We start from the raw sequence: 17,881 nt of genomic DNA, 5'->3' as shown, positions 1-17,881 counted from the left end.
GCTTGGCAGCTCAGGTTACTCAGAGTTAACAGTTATTGTGCTGTGGATGGGAATGAGTAGCTGGAAGGGTTTCATGTGGAATGTAACATTGTCAGTGCGTTAAAACGATGAGAAACACGAAGTACAGGTGTATCAGAGTTACTGCCTATGACTGTTTCTCTGACAGTAGCGATTAGAGGCAGGGGAGGCGGAGTCTTCCTAAAAGTTGGGTGGCCAGGGCCCCCCACCCCCTCTATGGCCCTGCACCTGCTCCACCTCTTCCACCCAAGGCCCCGCCCCCAGGAAAGCCGGAAGCTGGGGTGGGCTGGGAGCTGCAGACCCTCCACCTGCCTGGGGAGGTGGGGGAGGGGGCGAGAGCAGGGCCCATGGCGAAAAGTGGACGGGCCATGGCCCCCTTGCCCACCTATTCTGGTGCCCCTGATTAGAGGCCCCAGCTGAGACGGGGACCCAGGTGTGTTAGGCATTGTACACACATAACAGGAGACAGTTGGTGCCCTGAAGAGTTTACAGTCTAAACAGGCAAGACGGACAAGGGGTGAGAGAGGAAACAGAGGCACAGAGACTTGCCCAAGTCCATGCACAGCTCAGTAACAAAGGCAGGAATAGCACCGCTGTCCCTTGACACTCCAGGCGTGTCTACACCACAAATTTAAGTCGACTTATGTTAGGTCAACTTACTGCAGTGGTTCATGTCCATACTACCCTCCTTCTGTTGGTGGTGCCTGTCCTCACCAGGGGCGCTTCCACTCACTTAAGAGGAGCAATGAGTGGGGCTGAGAGCCTGGGCTCTCAGCTCCGCACACAGCTCCATGCACAGCTCCCCACTGGGAACCCAGCTGCCCCCCGGGCTCCCTGATCCAAGCCAGGCTGCTGTCCAGGCTCCCCTCTCCCTGCAGGAGACCAGGTGCCGCCTGGGCTACGGGGTCCCTATTGCCTGCTTGGAGCCTGACTGCACTGAGGCTCCCAGCTCCCTGCCAGGAGCACCACGCCCTGGGTGTCTCCTGGACTGTCGGCTCCCTGCTGTGAGCCTGACTGCCCCCACTCCCCACCGGGCTCTTGACTCCCCAGTGGGAGCCCAGCTGCACCAAGGCTCCAATTTGGGCAGCACCCGGGCTCCCAGCAGGGAGCAGGAAGCCCGGAGTCCATGCAGCAGCCCAGATCGTAGCAGGGCCCCTAGGGGGCAGCAGGGTTCCCCCCGGGGAGTGGGGATTCTGGTGGCAGCTTGGCTCTGGATGGGAAGACCAGGCAGCAGCCTGTCTGGGAGTGGGGAGCTGGGAGCCTGGGGGGCAGCTGGGCTCTATTTGGAGACCCCCCCCTTCCCCAGGGTGACAGCCCGAGATGTGATCCCGACTTTCTTGTCAATTTCACAGCTCCAGCATGAAACCGTGCAATTGACAAGACAGCCAACAGTCAATGTAAATAACCCCACTGTCTGCATGGACACTGCGTCACCTTAACTACACCGACATAAGCCCTACACCTCTCGTGGAGCTGTAGTGCAGCACTTACAGCCGCAGGAGCAAGGCTGTAGTGTGTACACTGACATAATTAGGTTGACATAAGCTGTCTTACATCGACCCAACTCTGTAGTGTAGACCAGGCAACAGTCCACTGCGCTATCCACTAGGCAACCCTGCCTCTCATTTACTGCTGTTCTAGCTTATGTGCATAGACTTCATTTTCTCTAGTGATGGTGGATGAGCGGCTCCATAATCCTGCACTTTCCTGAGCAGGGACAAGGGACTGGTTCTCCCTTTGATGAACACAGACAATGCCTCTCATCACACACTGTGCAGCAGGGACAAAATGTTGAATAAGAAGAACCATTGTAAGGAGCTGAGCACTGCTTAACTGATGAGCCGGAAGGCTAAAATCTTCCACTACTTTCACTTACAAAGCTAATTTTAGAAACATATTTGTACCCCCGTGACGAACTGGGACTGTTCTTAATGTGGTCTTTGAATGCTGAGTGGGGAGGGTTGGCCTGGGAAGGCAGGGGAGTGTGGCTAGGATGGTCTGCATGGGGAGGATGACAGACTGGCCTTGAGCGAGAATACCTGAGCACGTAACGTGAGAACCCAGGAAGGGGTTAAAGGCCAGGTGACACCTTGGCCCGGGAAACTGAACAAAGGCAGGGGGAGGAGATGCTGGGAGAGGGAGAGTTTCAGAAACTGGCTGGTAATGGAGGGAGCCCAGACGGGGCTCTGCCCCCCCCCCAATGGGCCTGTGGTGCCCCTGGGACCCCAAGATGGACCTAACTGAGGGGGTCCTGTTGTCTGTGCCTGCAAGACCTGTTTTGGACTGTGTTCCTGTAGTCTAAATAAACCTTCTGCTTTACTGGCTGGCTGAGAGTCATAGTGAATCACAGGAAGCCGGGGGTGCAGGGCCTTGTGTTCCCCCACACTCCGTGACAACTGGTGGCAGAGGTGGGATGTACTGCACCCCGTGGACGGCGCTTCCTGCAGTAAGTGACTGGGGAGCAGTAAAATGAAGGGGGATTGATGGGGACCTGGTGGGCTGAAGAGTCAGAGAGAGGCGGTTCAGGGGGCGATTAACCCCTGGGAGTGTATGACCAGAGAGAAGGACTTTTGCAGTAACAGGGTCCCCCGCGGGATCGCAGCGAGCGGTCCCAGGGGTGGAGGAGTCTGCAGCTCGACCCTGGCAGAGAGGTGGTGACCTGAAGAAGGGCTGGCACACTAGGGGTCTCCCTGGAACGGTGGAAAGCGGAGAGCCCAGGCCGGTGAGTGGCCAGCAGGAGGATGTATGCTAAACGTCTTAAGAGCGACCTGGTGGAGCTGTGCAAGCAGAGGGGGCTGCGCATTGGGAGGTCCACCAAAGAACAGCTAATTGCCCAGTTGGAGGAGAAGGATCGCTTGGATGAACCGAGCCCTGTTCCTGAGGGAAGCCATCCGGCGGATGCAGCGTGGGCCCCGGGGCCTGACATGGCTGGGAGGGGTCAGACTGCTGCCGAGGACATCCCGAGACCCTGCCTACCTATACCTAGGAGAGGGGTTGGGGGAAGCCCAGCAAATACTGAGGGCACCCTGACCCCGGCGGCCAGCAGGGGATCATCCCGGCGGAGCTCCCTGTCCCTGTAGCGGAGGCGGCTGGAATATGAATGGGAGATGAGACGGGAAGAGCTTGAGTTAAGGCAGCAAGAACTGAAGCAGGAGCGGGAAGAGAAGGAGAAACAACGTCAGCATGAGCGGGAGGAGAAGGAGAAACAGCATCAGCATGAGCTGGAACTGGCCAGGCTGAGGAGCAGTGGGGCCCCAGCTGCGGTGAGTGAGGGGGGACCCAAGACTGCAAAGAGCTTTGATAAGTGCTTCGTGGCCCAGCGTAAGGAGGGGGAGGACATGGATACTTTCCTGACGGCGTTTAAGAGTATCTGCGAGCTGCACCAGGTTGACCCTGCAGACAGGCTCCAGTTTCTCATTCCCTCACTGGACTCCACAGCCGTGGAGGTGTACAGCCGACTGAAAGGGGCAGAGACAGGAGACTACGAACTGTTCAAAAAGGCCCTGCTCCGCGAGTTTGGGCTGACCCCTGAGATGTACCGGAAAAGGTTCCGGAGTCAGCGTAAAACCCGTGAGATCACATACCTACAACTGGCCAACCAGACGCAGGGGTATGCCCGCAAGTGGACAGCTGGGGCCCAAAATAAAGAAGAACTGCTTGACCTATTCGTACTGGAGCACCTGTATGAGCAGTGCCCATCCGACCTGAGGCGATGGTTGATGGACCAAAAACCAGAGAACCTGCAGCATGCAGGCCAGCTGGCCGACGAGTTTGTGAACAGTCGGGCAGGGGATGACAGGGAGGAATCCCAAAGGAACAGGCCCGCCACAATGCAGAGAGAGAGTCAACGGGGACCTCCCAGCGGGGAAATACGGAGAACCCCCACCAAAGGGGAACATCCAGCGTCAGGTCCATCCGACCCGTTCGAGGGGACCCACGGGACATGGGCTGCTATCACTGTGGCCAAAGAGGCCACATAAGGGCCCAGTGCCTCAGGCTCAGGGACAGACTGAGCGGATCCAACCCACAGAGGGTTGACTGGGTAGAGACCCAGCCGGGCGAGAGGCAGCGTTCCTAGGAAAGGGGGGCTGGCAGCATACCACCTGCTAAGGAGGGAGGAGAGCTCCAGGCCAGCTCCTCTGGGGGGCTGTATGCTCCAGACTCAGGGTTTTTGATTTACAGGGTGGGCGCAGGGCGGTCCCTCCAGAGAGAGTGCCTTGTTCCCCTGGAGGTGGATGGGAGGAAGGTCAATGGATACTGGGATACAGGCGCAGAGGTGACGCTGGCCTGGCCCGAGGTGGTGGCCCCAGATCGGGTGCTGCCCAACACCTACCTGACCCTGACGGGGGTGGGCGGGACCCCATTCAAGGTGCCCATGTCGAGGGTACACCTGAAGTGGGGGGCCAAGGAGGGCCCCAAGGACGTGGGGGTACACCCGTATTTGCCCACTGAGGTGTTGATGGGGGGGGGACCTGGAGGACTGGCCAAGCAACCCCCAGGGTGCCCTGGTCGTGACCAGTAGTCAGAGCCGGCGAGGGGCACTGCGCCCTGACCTTGGGGGGGGTGCCTTGCCCGAGGCGCAGGACCCTAACCTGGTGGGGAGGGAACGCCCAGGGACACACCTCAGGGAGGCTGCGGCTTCAGATACAGCCGGCGAGAGAGAGCAGGCGCCCATCTCTGTCCCAGCTGCTGAGTTCCAGGCCGAGTTGCAGAAAGATCCCTCCTTGCGGAAGCTAAGGGACCTGGCTGACCTCAGTGCGGTACAGACCATGGGGAGAGGTTGCCGGAAAAGGTTCCTGTGGGAGAAGGGGTTCCTGTACCGAGAATGGGCTCCCCCAGGGAAAATGGAGTCAGGGGGGATCAGGAGGCAGCTGGTGGTACCCCAGAAGTATCACCGCCAGCTGCTATACCGGGCCCATGACATCCCCCTCTCAGGGCACCAGGGAACCTGGCATACCCAGCAGAGGCTGCTGCAGAACTTTTACTGGCCTGGGGTCTTTATTACTGTCCGACAGTACTGCCGATCCTGTGACCCCTGCCGGGGGTGAGGAAGGCCTGGGACAAGGGGAAAATGGCTTTAGGACCCTTGCCCATCATAGAGGAACCTTTCCAGAGGGTGGCCAAGGTAAAAAGGGGGGCTCTGAACCAAGACAGCCCGAATCACAGACCTCCAGACTGGAACGCTGGGAGAAGACCCCAGCCCAGTTGGAACCCCAGGAGTATTGGGGTGGGAAAAGGGCACAGGCCACATAAACCTTCCCACATGTGAACTACGAGTGCCATCGAGCACCCCCGACCTAACGGGGGGCGTGAAACTGGAAGGGACTGGTGTAATTCTCACCAAGGAATGGGAGGGATGCGGGGTCATCCATGGGAACGTGGGTAGGTTCGAACTTCCCCAGGTCACTGGCTGAAGTGACCCCGCTCAGTTCGGTCTCGAAGGGGGGAGAGATGTGACGAACTGGGACTGTTCTTAATGTGGTCTTTGAATGCTGAGTGGGGAGGGTTGGCCTGGGAAGGCAGGGGAGTGTGGCTAGGATGGTCTGCATGGGGGGATGGGAGACTGGCCTTGAGCGAGAATACCTGAGCATGTAACGTGAGAACCCAGGAAGGGGTTAGAGGCCAGGTGACACCTTGGCCAGGGAAACTGAACAAAGGCAGGGGGGAGGAGACGCTGGGAGGGGGAGAGTTTCAGCAGCTGGCTGGTAATGGAGGGAGCCCAGACGGGGCTCTGCCTCCCCCCCAATGGGCCTGTGGTGCCCCTGGGACCCCAAGATGGACCTAACTGAGGGGGTCCTGTTGTCTGTGCCTGCAAGACCTGTCTTGGACTGTGTTCCTGTAGTCTAAATAAACCTTCTGCTTTACTGGCTGGCTGAGAGTCATGGTGAATCGCAGGAAGCCGGGGGTGCAGGGCCTTGTGTCCCCCCACACTCCGTGACAACCCCCCTTGGGGTTTAGAGACCATGGCCCCTTTAAAACCTGTCCTGGGGCACCAGCTTCCTCCAGGCTCTGTGGGGGGTGCTCAACCTCCCGCTCTACCCCAGGCCCCACCCCCACCCGACGCCTTCTCCCAAGTCCCCACCCCCACCTCGCCTCTTCCTGTCCCGCCCCCTCCCCTGAGCACGCCCCACCATTGCTCCTTCCCCCTCCCTCCCAGCGCCTCCTGCACGCCGTGGAACAGCTGATTGCAGCAGGTGGTAGGCGCTGGGAGGGAGGGGGAGGAATTGATCAGCAGGGCCACCGGCGGACGAGGAAGCTAGTAGGTGGCTGCCAGTGGGTGCTAAGCACCTGCTAATTTTTTTCCATGGGTGCTCAAGCCCTGGAGCACCCACAGAGTTGGCGCCTATGGGGAGGAGGGTGGAGAGAGGGAGAGGAACAGGGCATGTGTGTCTGTAGCTCCCAACAAGAGAAGCAACTGAGAAGCCTGGGAGGGACAGAGCAGCCGACCGGGGACACATCAGGACCGGAGCCAGGAGGAGCATTGTGACAGGAAGGAATCACCTGAGAAGGACAAACCAGAGCTGAACCCAGTATCCCTGTCACCCAGAGCTGTATGGGGCCGTGAGTACTGGGACTTGTGACCTTGCATTGGGAATAAAGAGGGAGGCTGCAGCCAGGTAAGTGGGGAGGTTGTTGCTCTGTGGGGCTTTGCAGAGAGCGGCAGAAGAGGGCACCAGAGGGGTTTGCTGGGGAAAGTTCACTGGCATCAAAGATGACCAGGAGCACCAAGACTCACCACTGCACTGGAACCCTGCCCAGGACTCCTGAACTCTGAGTAGACGCAGTGGTTAGCATCTACCCTTTTATGTTGTGGTACCACTGGGGCCTCTTGTTGGATCTCAGCCTGTTTTATCACCCCCCCCCCCATATTCCTCCAGTTGTTTTTCTACCTTCATCCCTCTGTAAATAAATATTTCCCCTTCCTATATTTGTTGTACTATTCTGGTGTGTGCGTGTTTACCCCAGAGGATTTCGAACAGGTGCCCCTGGGGCTGGGATGACTCGTGCCTGCCGACAGTGTGTGTGTGTGGGGGGGGGGGGGGGGGAGTCAGAGAGAGGGCAGCTGGCTTCAGCAGTATTACTAGGCATGCTCAGTACAAGCCAGGCAGCAAATCTGGGTGAGCACATGACCCTGCATCCTCCCTGATGCATCACCTGTGCCCTGGGGTAGAAGGGAGTTACCCTGCTGCACTCCAGTGCGTGCCTGTTCTTGGCTGGAGCTGCTCTGCAGAGCAGACTCCATCTTGACCACAGGAGCTCTATAGTTACATATTAGTTCCCAACAAATACTCGTCAATGCAGAATTACGGTTGCCCAGCAGGGCCTTGTGCCTTTCCAAAACACAGAGAGCGGCCAAACTTAAATGTCTGAAACCCAAGAGATACAAAGTAATGGCACACAGCGCCCCAGCCCTGTAACCTTAACTCTGCCTCCTGGGCTGGCAATAGGCTCTGGGAACGGTTCAGTGAGGGTGGTGCCATAATACACAGGCATGAAGAAGGGCTATGGGAAGGTGCCATTGCTTGTGTTGTGTTTCTTGGATTTGGATTCTAGCATCTCTCTGCCCTCACTCCCACTGCCTTCCCCGTGTTCGGAGTCGCTGTAGTGACTGGTGGAGGGATTCATTCGAGCAGGGTGACAGAGCTGTCACTGCGATATGAGGAGAGGGATCATGTTTGCTTCATTTCAGTGCTGAGGTCTGTAGGCTGTGTCAGCAGAAGTTCACAGAGGACTCTTATTGCCAGGGGGATTGCCAGCAGTCTGCTGTTTGCTGCACCTGACCTAAAGCTTATGTCACGGTTACAGAACTAGCTACACATGTCCCCTTCTGGTCTCTCTGGTTCAGGGGTCAGGCCTCCTGCCTTTACCCATCGGGGGGGGGGAAATTCCCCAACTCTCCCACTCTTATACCAGGCTCTGGGCTACAGAACCCTGTGCATCAACCATTATAACCCTGTGGGTGCCAGATGCAAGCCAAGATCAATCCCAGGTGGTGGCATCAGTGTGGGGAGGATCTGCCATTGTTTGGCCCCAGGTGATCACAAAAATTTTGTAATAATGGCAACATGTTAATCTCACCTGACTTTTCAGGGGTGTTTGTGTATCTCATTAACCCCTTGCTCTAATGACTCAAATTTAGCCCACTAACCCTACCCCAGACTCCAATGAGTCACAGCAATTTTCAAGACAATCTGAGTATGTGTGTTAATTTTAGAGACCTTCGAAAAAAACAGCTGTTAAACAGTAAACTAGAATCAACCTTAACCAGAGCAGAGCTACTGCCCCACTATAATGAGAAAAATTGTGTCATCTCACAATGACCCCTCTGACTCCACTTATTACCCTGTTGAAGACGTCAAAGTATCAGAACAAGTTACTGACCTGCCACCTGCAGTTCCAATAAAGCTTCTTCATAAGAGACACTCGATTTAAAAAAACACTTATACTGCCCACCGTCTGACAGTTGGATATCGCGTATTCTCAGGGAAACTCTCCCATTGGTGATGTCGTCTTTCCAGAGCTCAGTTCTTCCTCGATATTCTGGCATCTGCTGTCCGTACTGATCCTGCCCATCACGGTACAGGTGCACGATTGCAGAGAACTCGGATCGGAACCATCTCACCTCCATGTTCTCAGCGCTCATCTTGGGGGAGAGGTGGCAGGGCAGGACGGCCTCTCCAGCTAGGGAGGCAGTGATTGGATGGTCAGGTCCAGTCACTGTGAACTGTCCTGTGAAATTTACAATAAAAAATGGAAGTTAAACCGGTGAGGAGCTGGGGTTGGCATTAATTCAGCAGTAAGACACGCAGTAAGAGAGCACCTTGTGTTAGAAGTGAACGCCACGTCCCCAGGCAGTGCACTAGACATGTCTGTGAGTACAGAGAGTCACAGGTTTGGGGTAACTGCATCTCTGATTCCCTGTGTGGCCTGCTCAAGGAATGTTCCCTTAAGTCTCAGACCGACAGCCGTCACCTCTCTGCAGGCAGGGACCCACGTCCCTCTCCCTCCACACTGGGGTTTTACCCTTGCAGTAGGGTGACCAGATCACCCAGGTCAAATATCGGGACATGGGGGGGGCGGGGCAAAAAAAAAAAAACCCCCCCCCACAAGTGCTGGAGGGAGGCCCCGGAGACGCAGAGTAGGGGGGCGGCCCGCGGGGCCAGGCAGCAACTGTTCTCCCCCCCTGGGCAGCGGGACTCAGGAGCAGCCGCTGCTGCAGCTCCTACTGCCGCGGGGGGAGGAAGCGGCCGATGGCCAAGGTCGGCGGCTGCGGCTCTGGCGCCCGGGCCCGAACCCCCCGAGCCTGGGCCTGCTGTGGCGACCCAGCGCGCATGCTGTGCGTGCCCAGCCCCTGGCCAGTTGCGTCTGGGCTGCTGCCCAGCTGGTGCAATCCTGCGGGCGGCCCCAGAGTGGGGGCAGCAGGCCCCAGCCCCCCCATCCTGCTCGGGTCCCGCAGGGGAATGAACGGGGCTGGGCTGCCGATGCCTCCGCCCCAGGCCGCCGCGGGATTGCACCAGCTGGGCAGCCAGCCCAGACGCGACTGGCCAGGGGCTGGGCGCAGCGTGCGCACTGCTGGGTCCCCGCAGCAGGCCCGGGCTCGGGGGGTTCGGGGGCGCCAGAGCCGCAGCCGCCGAACTTGGCCATCGGCCACTTCCTCCCCCTGCGGCAGTGGGAGCTGCAGCAGCAGCTGCTCCCGAGTCCCGCTGCCCGGGGGGGAGAACAGCCACCGCCTGGCCCTGCGGGCCACCCCCCTACTCTCCCTACCGCCCGACTGAGTCCTGCCTGCTCGGGGCCAGGCCGGACTCTCACTCACCCCGGCCCTGCACTTCCCCTGCGTCTCCGGGCCTCCCTCCAGAGCTTGTGGAGGGAGGAGGAATGGTGAGCCTGGGGAAGAGGCGGGGATTCGGGGAGGGAGCCAATGGGGGGAGAAGGGGGCGGAGTCAGGGCTGGGGGGGGGGCGTGAGCACTTCTGGGCTCCGGAGCATTTCCTTGTTTGTCCAGTGTCCCGACCGCACATCGGTCGGGACGCGGGACAAACAAGCAAATATCGGGACAGTCCTGATAAAATCGGGACGTCTGGTCACCCTACCTTGCAGCCTCCCTGAAATTCACTGTGGTTTTCCCAGCAGGCCTGACCAAAGACCAGCACCTGCACTTTGCTTTCTATCCCAGGGCTATGGACAGTGTGTGCCAGCGGCTACCAGTAACCAAACAGCTCTTCCAAAGCAGAGAATATTGAAGGATAAAAGCTTGACAGATAAAAGTTACCATAAACCAACTGAAGGTCTGAACATGTTACACTTATCCCAAAGGATTCTCATCTGGCACATGGGATGCTCTGGTAGGGTCCAAAGTCCTTCAAACCTTCCTCTAAGGGTTTGCCCTCTTGGTTAACAGATCCTGTTGGTTTGTAGCCCAAGATCCCAGGCCTCAAGGGTTTGTACCAAAAATCTTTGTTCTCTTTGGCTTCGGGGATCTAGTCTGAACTAGTTTGTTCAATTTTCCCTAGGGGTGGCACTTCTCTGGAGCTGTTACCTGTCCCAGAAGTAATTATCCCCAATGGTGTGTAAATCCTGGAGGAGATGAAGTAACCCTCCCCCATGGAGTAGATTACAATCCCGAGCCCACAAAGTTACACATAGCATGTATAGATACTATTTATAGAGCGGGTACAAAAATACACAGAACGTTCATAAAGTAAATTTGATAGTCCACATGTGGCTGTAATATCTGTCACACAGAATTCACATGTGAACTTTAAACAATTTCCTGATTATATCTGAATAGGGCTCAACCCTTCTCTTGGGCACCTTGGGGATAATGGATATTGGGAGGACTGATTCTCTGATACACCAAGATCTTTTCATGCTGCTCCAGTGTGGGGCCCTCCCCAGCTGGTGTAGGGATGGTGTAAGGGCCTGCAAGGTGTAAAGATGTGAAAACAGATAATCATCACCACTCTGCAGGAGGTGGCTTTAAAGGCAAAGTCAGAGGTAAGATAATGGTGAGGGGGGAGGAGGCAGATAGAAAAGAGCAGGGGCAGAGAACCAGCCATTGTGGAATTGCACAGAAAGGGGGGTCTCAGGGCAGTGACTCAGCATCAGGAGACACAGAGAGAGCTGGTTAAATTAGCAGGTTGGAAACCACAGCAAGGGGGAAACCACAGAGCCCAAGTAGCTGTGGAGGAAGCCCCAGGTGTGGAGAGGGTCACAAAATGGGCTGCACTGAGAGCAAAGAATGAAGAAGCCGGCAAATACCTTCACCTGCTCATTCTGAGGCCTGGTCTACACTACGAGTTTAGGTCAACTTTAGCCGCGTTAAATCGAATTAAGCCTGGACACGTTCACACGACGAAGCCCTTTCTTTCGACTTAAAGGGCCCTTTAAACCGGTTTCTTTACTCCACCTCCGACGAGGGGATTAGCGATAAAATCGGCCTTAGGGGGTCGGAATTGGGTTAGTGTGGACGGAATTCGACGTTATTGGCCTCCGGGAGCTATCCCACAGTGCTTCATTGTGACCGCTCTGGACAGCACTCTCAACTCAGATGCACTGGCCAGGTAGACAGGAAAAGCCCCGCGAACGTTTGAATTTCATTTCCTGTTTGCTCAGCGTGGAGAGCACAGGTGACCACGCAGAGCTCATCAGCACAGGTAACCGTGATGGAGTCCCAGGATCGCAAAAGAGCTCCAGCATGGACAGAACGGGAGGTTCGGGATCTGCTCGCCATATGGGGAGATGAATCAGTGCTGGCCGAACTCCGAAGCAGTAAACGAAATGGCAAAATATTAGAAAAGGTCTCCAAGACCATGAAGGACAGAGGCCATAACAGGGACGCACAGCAGTGCCGCGTGAAAATTAAGGAGCTAAGGCAAGCCTACCACAAAGCCAGAGAGGCAAACGGAAGGTCCGGGGCTGAGCCTCAAACATGCCGCTTCTACGCGGATCTGCGTGCCATTCTAGGGGGTGCAGCCACCACTACCCCAACCGTGTGCTATGAGTCCCTCACTGGAGAAACACACAGGGAAGCGGGTTCTGGGGACGAGGAAGATGAGGATGAAGATAATGTAAATAGCTCACAGCACCAAGGAAGCGGAGAAACCGGTTTCCACAACAGCCAGGATATGTTTATCACCCTGGACCTGGAACCAGTAACCCCCGAACTCACCCAAGACCCTGTGGGCACACAGGGGACCTCTGGTGAGTGTACCTTTGTAAATATTACACATGGTTTAAAAGAAAGCGTGTTTAATGATTAATGATTAATTTGCCCTGGCAATCGCGGCCAGTACAGCTACTGGAAAAGTCTGTTAACGTGTATGGGGATGGAGCGGAAATCCTCCAGGGACATCTCCAGAAAGCTCTCCTTCATGTACTCCCAAAGCCTTTGCAAAAGGTTTCTGGGGAGGGCTGCCTTATCCCATCCGCCATGGTAGGACACTTTACCACGCCAGGCCAGTAGCACGTAGTCTGGAATCATTGCATAACAAAGCATGGCAGCGTATGGTCCCGGTGTTTGCTGGCATGCAGACAACATCCATTCCTTATCGCTCTTTGTTATCCTCAGGAGAGTGATATCATTCACGGTCACCTGGTTGAAATGGGGCAATTTTATTAAGGGGACATTCAGAGGTGCCCCTTCCTGCTCTGCTGAACAGAAATATTCCCCGCTGTTAGCCACGCGGTGGGGGGAGGGGTGAAGTGATCATCCCAGAGAATTGGGTGTGTGGGGGAGGGTTATTAGTTGGGTTTGTGCTGCACGTTAACCCTGAAACCGCAGCCCCTCCTTTTACATTGCAAACCCATTTTAAATGGCCAACCCAACGGGTGCTTGGTATGGTTAATGAGAGCAGTACTCTTTGAAACCATCCCCACATGTTAAGAAGGTTAAAAAAGCCAAAAGACTGTGTCTTACCATGGCTGCCTGCAAGCTGAAATCTGTGGCCTGGCACTGCGTGAGTGATCTCTCACACCAAACCGGCAGGCCCTCAATATAAGAGGAAAAATGCGACCTTGTAACGAAAGCACATCTGCTGTGTAATGTGAACAGCAAAATGTAACGTGAAAGAGTGTACCCATTGTTCTCTAAAATGTATCTTTTTTAACCACCTCTCCCTTCTCATCCACCAGCTGCAAATCATTCTCCTTCACAGAGGCTAGTGAATATTTGAAAACGGAAGCGAAGGACGCGTGATGAAATGTTTGCAGAACTACAGACTGCCTCCCACGCTGACAGAGCCCAGCAGAATGCGTGGAGGCAGTCAATGACTGATTATCAAAAAGCCCAATATGAACGAGAGGAGAGGTGGCGGGCTGAATCGCAGGCTGAGGAGGAGAGGTTGCGTGCTGAATCGCGGGAGGAACAGAGCAAGTTGCGGGCTGAAGATGAGAGGTGGCATCAACTTGCACACAGAAGGCAAGAGTCCATGCTCCGGCTGCTGGAGCATCAAACTGATATGCTCCAGCGTATGGTTGAGCTGCAGGAAAGGCAGCAGGAGCACAGACCGCCGCTACAGCCCCTGTGTAACCAACAGCCCTCCTCCCCAAGTCCCATTGCCTCCTCACCCAGACGCCCAAGAACACGGTGGGGGGGCCTCCGGCCACCCAGTCACTCCAGCCCAGATGATTTCCCGAGCAATAAGTGCTAAAGTTTTAAAGTTTTAAACTGCAGTGTGTCCTTTTCCTTCCCTCCTCCCCCACCCATCCCGGGCTACCTTTGCAATTATCCCCCTAGTTGTGTGATGAATTAATAAAGAATGCATGAATGTGAAGTAACAATGACTTTATTGCCTCTGCAAGTGGTGCTCGAAGGGGGGAGGGTAGTAGGGGAGGGTGGGGTGGTTGGTTTACAGGGAAGTAGAGTTAACCGGGTGGGGGGGTGGAGGGGCGGAGGGTTCATCAAGGAGAAACAAACAGAAGTTTCACTCCGTAGCCTGGCCAGTCACAAAACTCGTTTTCAAAGCTACTCTGATGCGCACCGCGCCCTGCTGTGCTCCTCTAACCACCCTGGTGTCTGGCTGCGCGTAATCAGCGGCCAGGCGATTTGCCTCAACCTCCCACCCTGCCATAAATGTCTCCCCCTTACTCTCACAGATATTGTGGAGCGCACAGCAAGCAGCAATAACAATGGGGATATTCTTTTCGCCAAGGTCTGAGCGAGTCAGTAAGCTGCGCCAGCGTGCTTTTAAACGCCCAAATGCACATTCTACCACCATTCGGCACTTGCTCAGCCTGTAGTTGAACAGGTCCTGACTCCTGTCCAGGCTGCCTGTGTACGGCTTCATGAGCCATGGCATTAAGGGGTAGGCTGGGTCCCCAAGGATCACGATAGGCATTTCAACATCCCCAACGGTTATTTTCTGGTCCGGGAAGAAAGTCCCTTCCTCCAACTTTCGAAACAGAACAGAGTGCCTGAAGACGCGAGCATCATGTACCCTTCCCGGCCAGCCCACGTTGATGTCGGTGAAACGTCCCTTGTGATCCACCAGGGCTTGCAGCAGCATTGAGAAGTACCCCTTGCGGTTTATGTACTCGGTGGTTTGGTGCTCCGGTGCCAAGATAGGGATATGGGTTCCGTCTATCGCCCCACCACAGTTTGGGAATCCCATTGCAGCAAAGCCATCCACTATGGCCTGCACGTTTCCCAGAGTCACTACCCTTGATATCACCAGGTCTCTCATTGCCCTGGCAACTTGGATCACAGCAGCCCCCACAGTAGATTTGCCCACTCCAAATTGATTCCCGACTGACCGGTAGCTGTCTGGCGTTGCAAGCTTCCACAGGGCTATCGCCACTCGCTTCTCAACTGTGAGGGCTGCTCTCATCCTGGTATTCTGGCGCTTCAGGGCAGGGGAAAGCAAGTCACAAAGTTCCATGAAAGTGCCCTTACGCATGCGAAAGTTTTGCAGCCACTGGGAATCGTCCCACACCTGCAGCACGATGCGGTCCCACCAGTCTGTGCTTGTTTCCCGGGCCCAGAATCGGCGTTCCACGGCATGAACCTGCCCCATTAACACCATGATTTCCACATTGCTGGGGCCTGTGCCTTGTGAGAGGTCTAGGTCCATGTCCATTTCCTCATCACTCTCGTCGCCGCGCTGCAATCGCCTCCTCCTCGCCTGGTCCTGGTTTTGCTTTGGCATGTCCTGGCTCTGCATATACTCCAGGACAATGCGCGTGGTGTTCATAGTGCTCATAATTACCGCGGTGATCTGAGCGGGCTCCATGATCCCAGTGCTAGCTATGGTGTCTGGTCTGAAAAAATGCGCAAAAGTAGTATCTGACGGACCAGGGGAAGAAGGGAGGGAGGGAGGGGCGAGTGACGACATGGCGTACAGGTACAGGGAATTAAAATCAAGAAAGGTGGCTTTGCATCAGGGAGAAACACAAACAACTGTCACACAGAATGCCCCCCCCCCAAAGATTGAACTCAAAAGCCTGGGTTTAGCAAGGGGGAGGGGGGAAGCAAATGAATACAAAATAAATCTATTTTTTACATCTTAAGACGATGGTGCAGCATGACTGATAGCCCTTGGCATTTACTGGGTGCTTGGCAGCAAATACTGGGTGCTTGGCAGTTAGCCTTCAGGTCTATTGCACCATCTGATACCCACTGCAGTATGACAACGATGGATACCAGTCGTAATATACTATCTTCTGCCCAAAAGGCAAGGGGTTGCTGCTGTGTAGCAATCTAGCCCCACGTCTGCCAGCCCCATGTCTGCCAGCACCCAGATCACCCTCGGCCTCTTCTGGGTGCTTAGCAGAAAATACTGGGCAATTGGCAGAAAATAGCATACTACGACTCAGCTAACGTGCGATGAGCCAACAGGGCGCATGGCAGAAAATGGCATACTACGACTGATAACCATCATTGTCTGCCCAGGTGTCCATGATCGACAGCCACTGCTGTACGACGAGGACGGTTACCAATCGTAATAAACCATCTACTGCCAAAAGGCAAGGGGGCTGGTGCAATGCAGCCCCACGGCTGCCAGCCCCACGACTGCCGGCACCCAGATCGCCAATGAAGGCTACCAGTCATGTTGCACCGTCTACCGCCAAAAGGCAGTTAGCTGCTGCTGCTGTGTAGCAATGCAGTCCCATGTCTGCCGGCACCTAGATGACATATGGTGACGGTGAGCTGAGCTGAGCGGGTTCCATGCTTGCCGTGGTATGTTGTCTGCACAGGTAACCCAGGTAAAAAGGCGCGAATCTATTGTCTGCCGTTGCTGTGACGGAGGGGGAGGGGCCTGATGACATGTACCCAGAACCCCCCGCGGCACTGTTTTGCATCATCCGGGCATTGGGATCTCAACCCAGAATTCCAATGGGCGGCGGAGACTGCGGGAACTGTGGGATAGCTACCCATAGTGCAATGCGCCGGAAGTCGACGCTAGCCTCGGTACTGTGGATGCGGTCTGCCGAACTAATGCACTTAGAGCATTTTATGTGGGGACACACACAATCAGCTGTATACAACCGATTTCTATAAAACCGGCTTCTATAAATTCGACCTAATTTCGTAGTGTAGACATACCCTGAGATGAGGTTTAGCGTTTAGTCCAGGGGTCGGCAACCTTTCAGAAGTGGTGTGCCGAGTCTTCATTTATTCAGTCTAAGGTTTCACGTGCCTACCCCTGGTCTAGTCAGATGTGCAGTGTGAATGACTTGTGGGTCATTACTTCATAACCGGAGAGTCAGGGATTCATGATTTTGGGGGGGCTGAAGAGTCTGATCTGTGACTTATAAGGTTTGGCAGTGCAGTGCATAGGAATTGGGTAGTGTCCCTTTAAATAGTCTGTGAGCCCTGTAATGGTGCTCACCATGTGCTATGCTTTAGAACCCACCAGTCAGAGCAGCAGCATGTGTGTAGTAGGCCTGACGAGATTGCGTATAGATAGTAACCATGGTTCCTGGGGACCGAGCTGTGCCTTGTGGTTTCTCTATGTTGCTGATTGTTGTGTAAAGAGCACAAGACACACCAGGTGGCATGTTGAGCAGACGCTGTTTATAAGACAAGGCAGTGATGTGAGATGGATGGTGATGACCAACAATAATAGCTACAGGCAGCAAACCCAATGAGAAGGCTGGAGCTCCTACCTGACGCCAGCCTGTGAACCTGTAGAGCGAGGCAGAGAGCGACGTAGCCGGGCAGAGCGGAGCTCACTGTGGAGCCAGGGGAGAACGAGGGAACCTTCCCCATCATCGTAGCTTGGTCTGGGGAACAGGAGAAATAACAAACCAGACCGCAAGTGAGTGGGATGCAGTGACAGTGCTATGGGGCATGGGGAGGAGGTCAGACGTGCTGAACCAGAAGGGAACGGATTCAGACAAACCGGCGTTGTCTGCACCTGCTCTGACCAGGGTTAGATGACATGGTGGTTAAAATGCCACATTCAGTGGCTGCTTGTCTTCACTAGTGTTTGCACCATGGCTACCGCCTGTGGAAACCAATGGCAGCAATCCAGGGACACGTTGAGAGACAAAGCCAATCTAGAGAAGGCCTGAGAGAGCAGTGGCCAGAGCTGGAAGTGGAGGGGTCATTTCAATATTAAATATAAAGTTATTGTTGGAGCGAAGTGGCCCCACCTCCCAGCCATGCCTGTCCCAGGTGAGGGCTCTCTGGGGAGCTCCCTACGTGGCCGTGGTGATTTTATGTGTCAGTGACCCACCCTCATTGTCTCCAGCGTTGGTGCAATGTCAGGGATGAATTCAGTGAGGCACAGCTGTGCCCCTGGGATCTGCAACCTCCAAACCGCTCTGACAGACAAAGAGCTTTAGATAAAGTGTTAGGCCTGGTCTACACTACGGGATTAATTCGGATTTAGCAGCGTTAATTCGAATTAACCCTTCACCCGTCC

At 55.3% G+C, this 17,881-nt stretch overlaps 1 protein-coding gene across 1 annotated transcript in view; it reads right to left on the bottom strand.

Annotated features, from left to right (window-relative positions):
- The window catches only part of LOC112120631 (butyrophilin subfamily 1 member A1-like), a 41,475-nt gene extending 24,249 nt beyond the window's left edge, over nt 1–17,226 (bottom strand). Inside the window, exons 1-2 of the mRNA XM_026662537.2 lie at nt 17,121–17,226; nt 8,401–8,748 (exon numbers count right to left, since the gene is read on the bottom strand). Coding sequence (XP_026518322.1) covers nt 8,401–8,748; nt 17,121–17,226 — 454 coding nt within the window. The remainder of the gene's footprint in view (nt 1–8,400; nt 8,749–17,120) is intronic.
- Between the last annotated feature and the right edge of the window lie 655 nt (nt 17,227–17,881).

The sequence above is a fragment of the Terrapene carolina genome, unplaced genomic scaffold (assembly GCF_002925995.2).
Source record: "Terrapene carolina triunguis isolate 2854851 unplaced genomic scaffold, T_m_triunguis-2.0 Scaffold28281, whole genome shotgun sequence".
Lineage (NCBI taxonomy): Eukaryota > Metazoa > Chordata > Testudines > Emydidae > Terrapene > Terrapene triunguis.
Note: the sequence above shows the minus strand (reverse complement) of the source record. Positions and strands in the feature narration are given on the sequence as shown.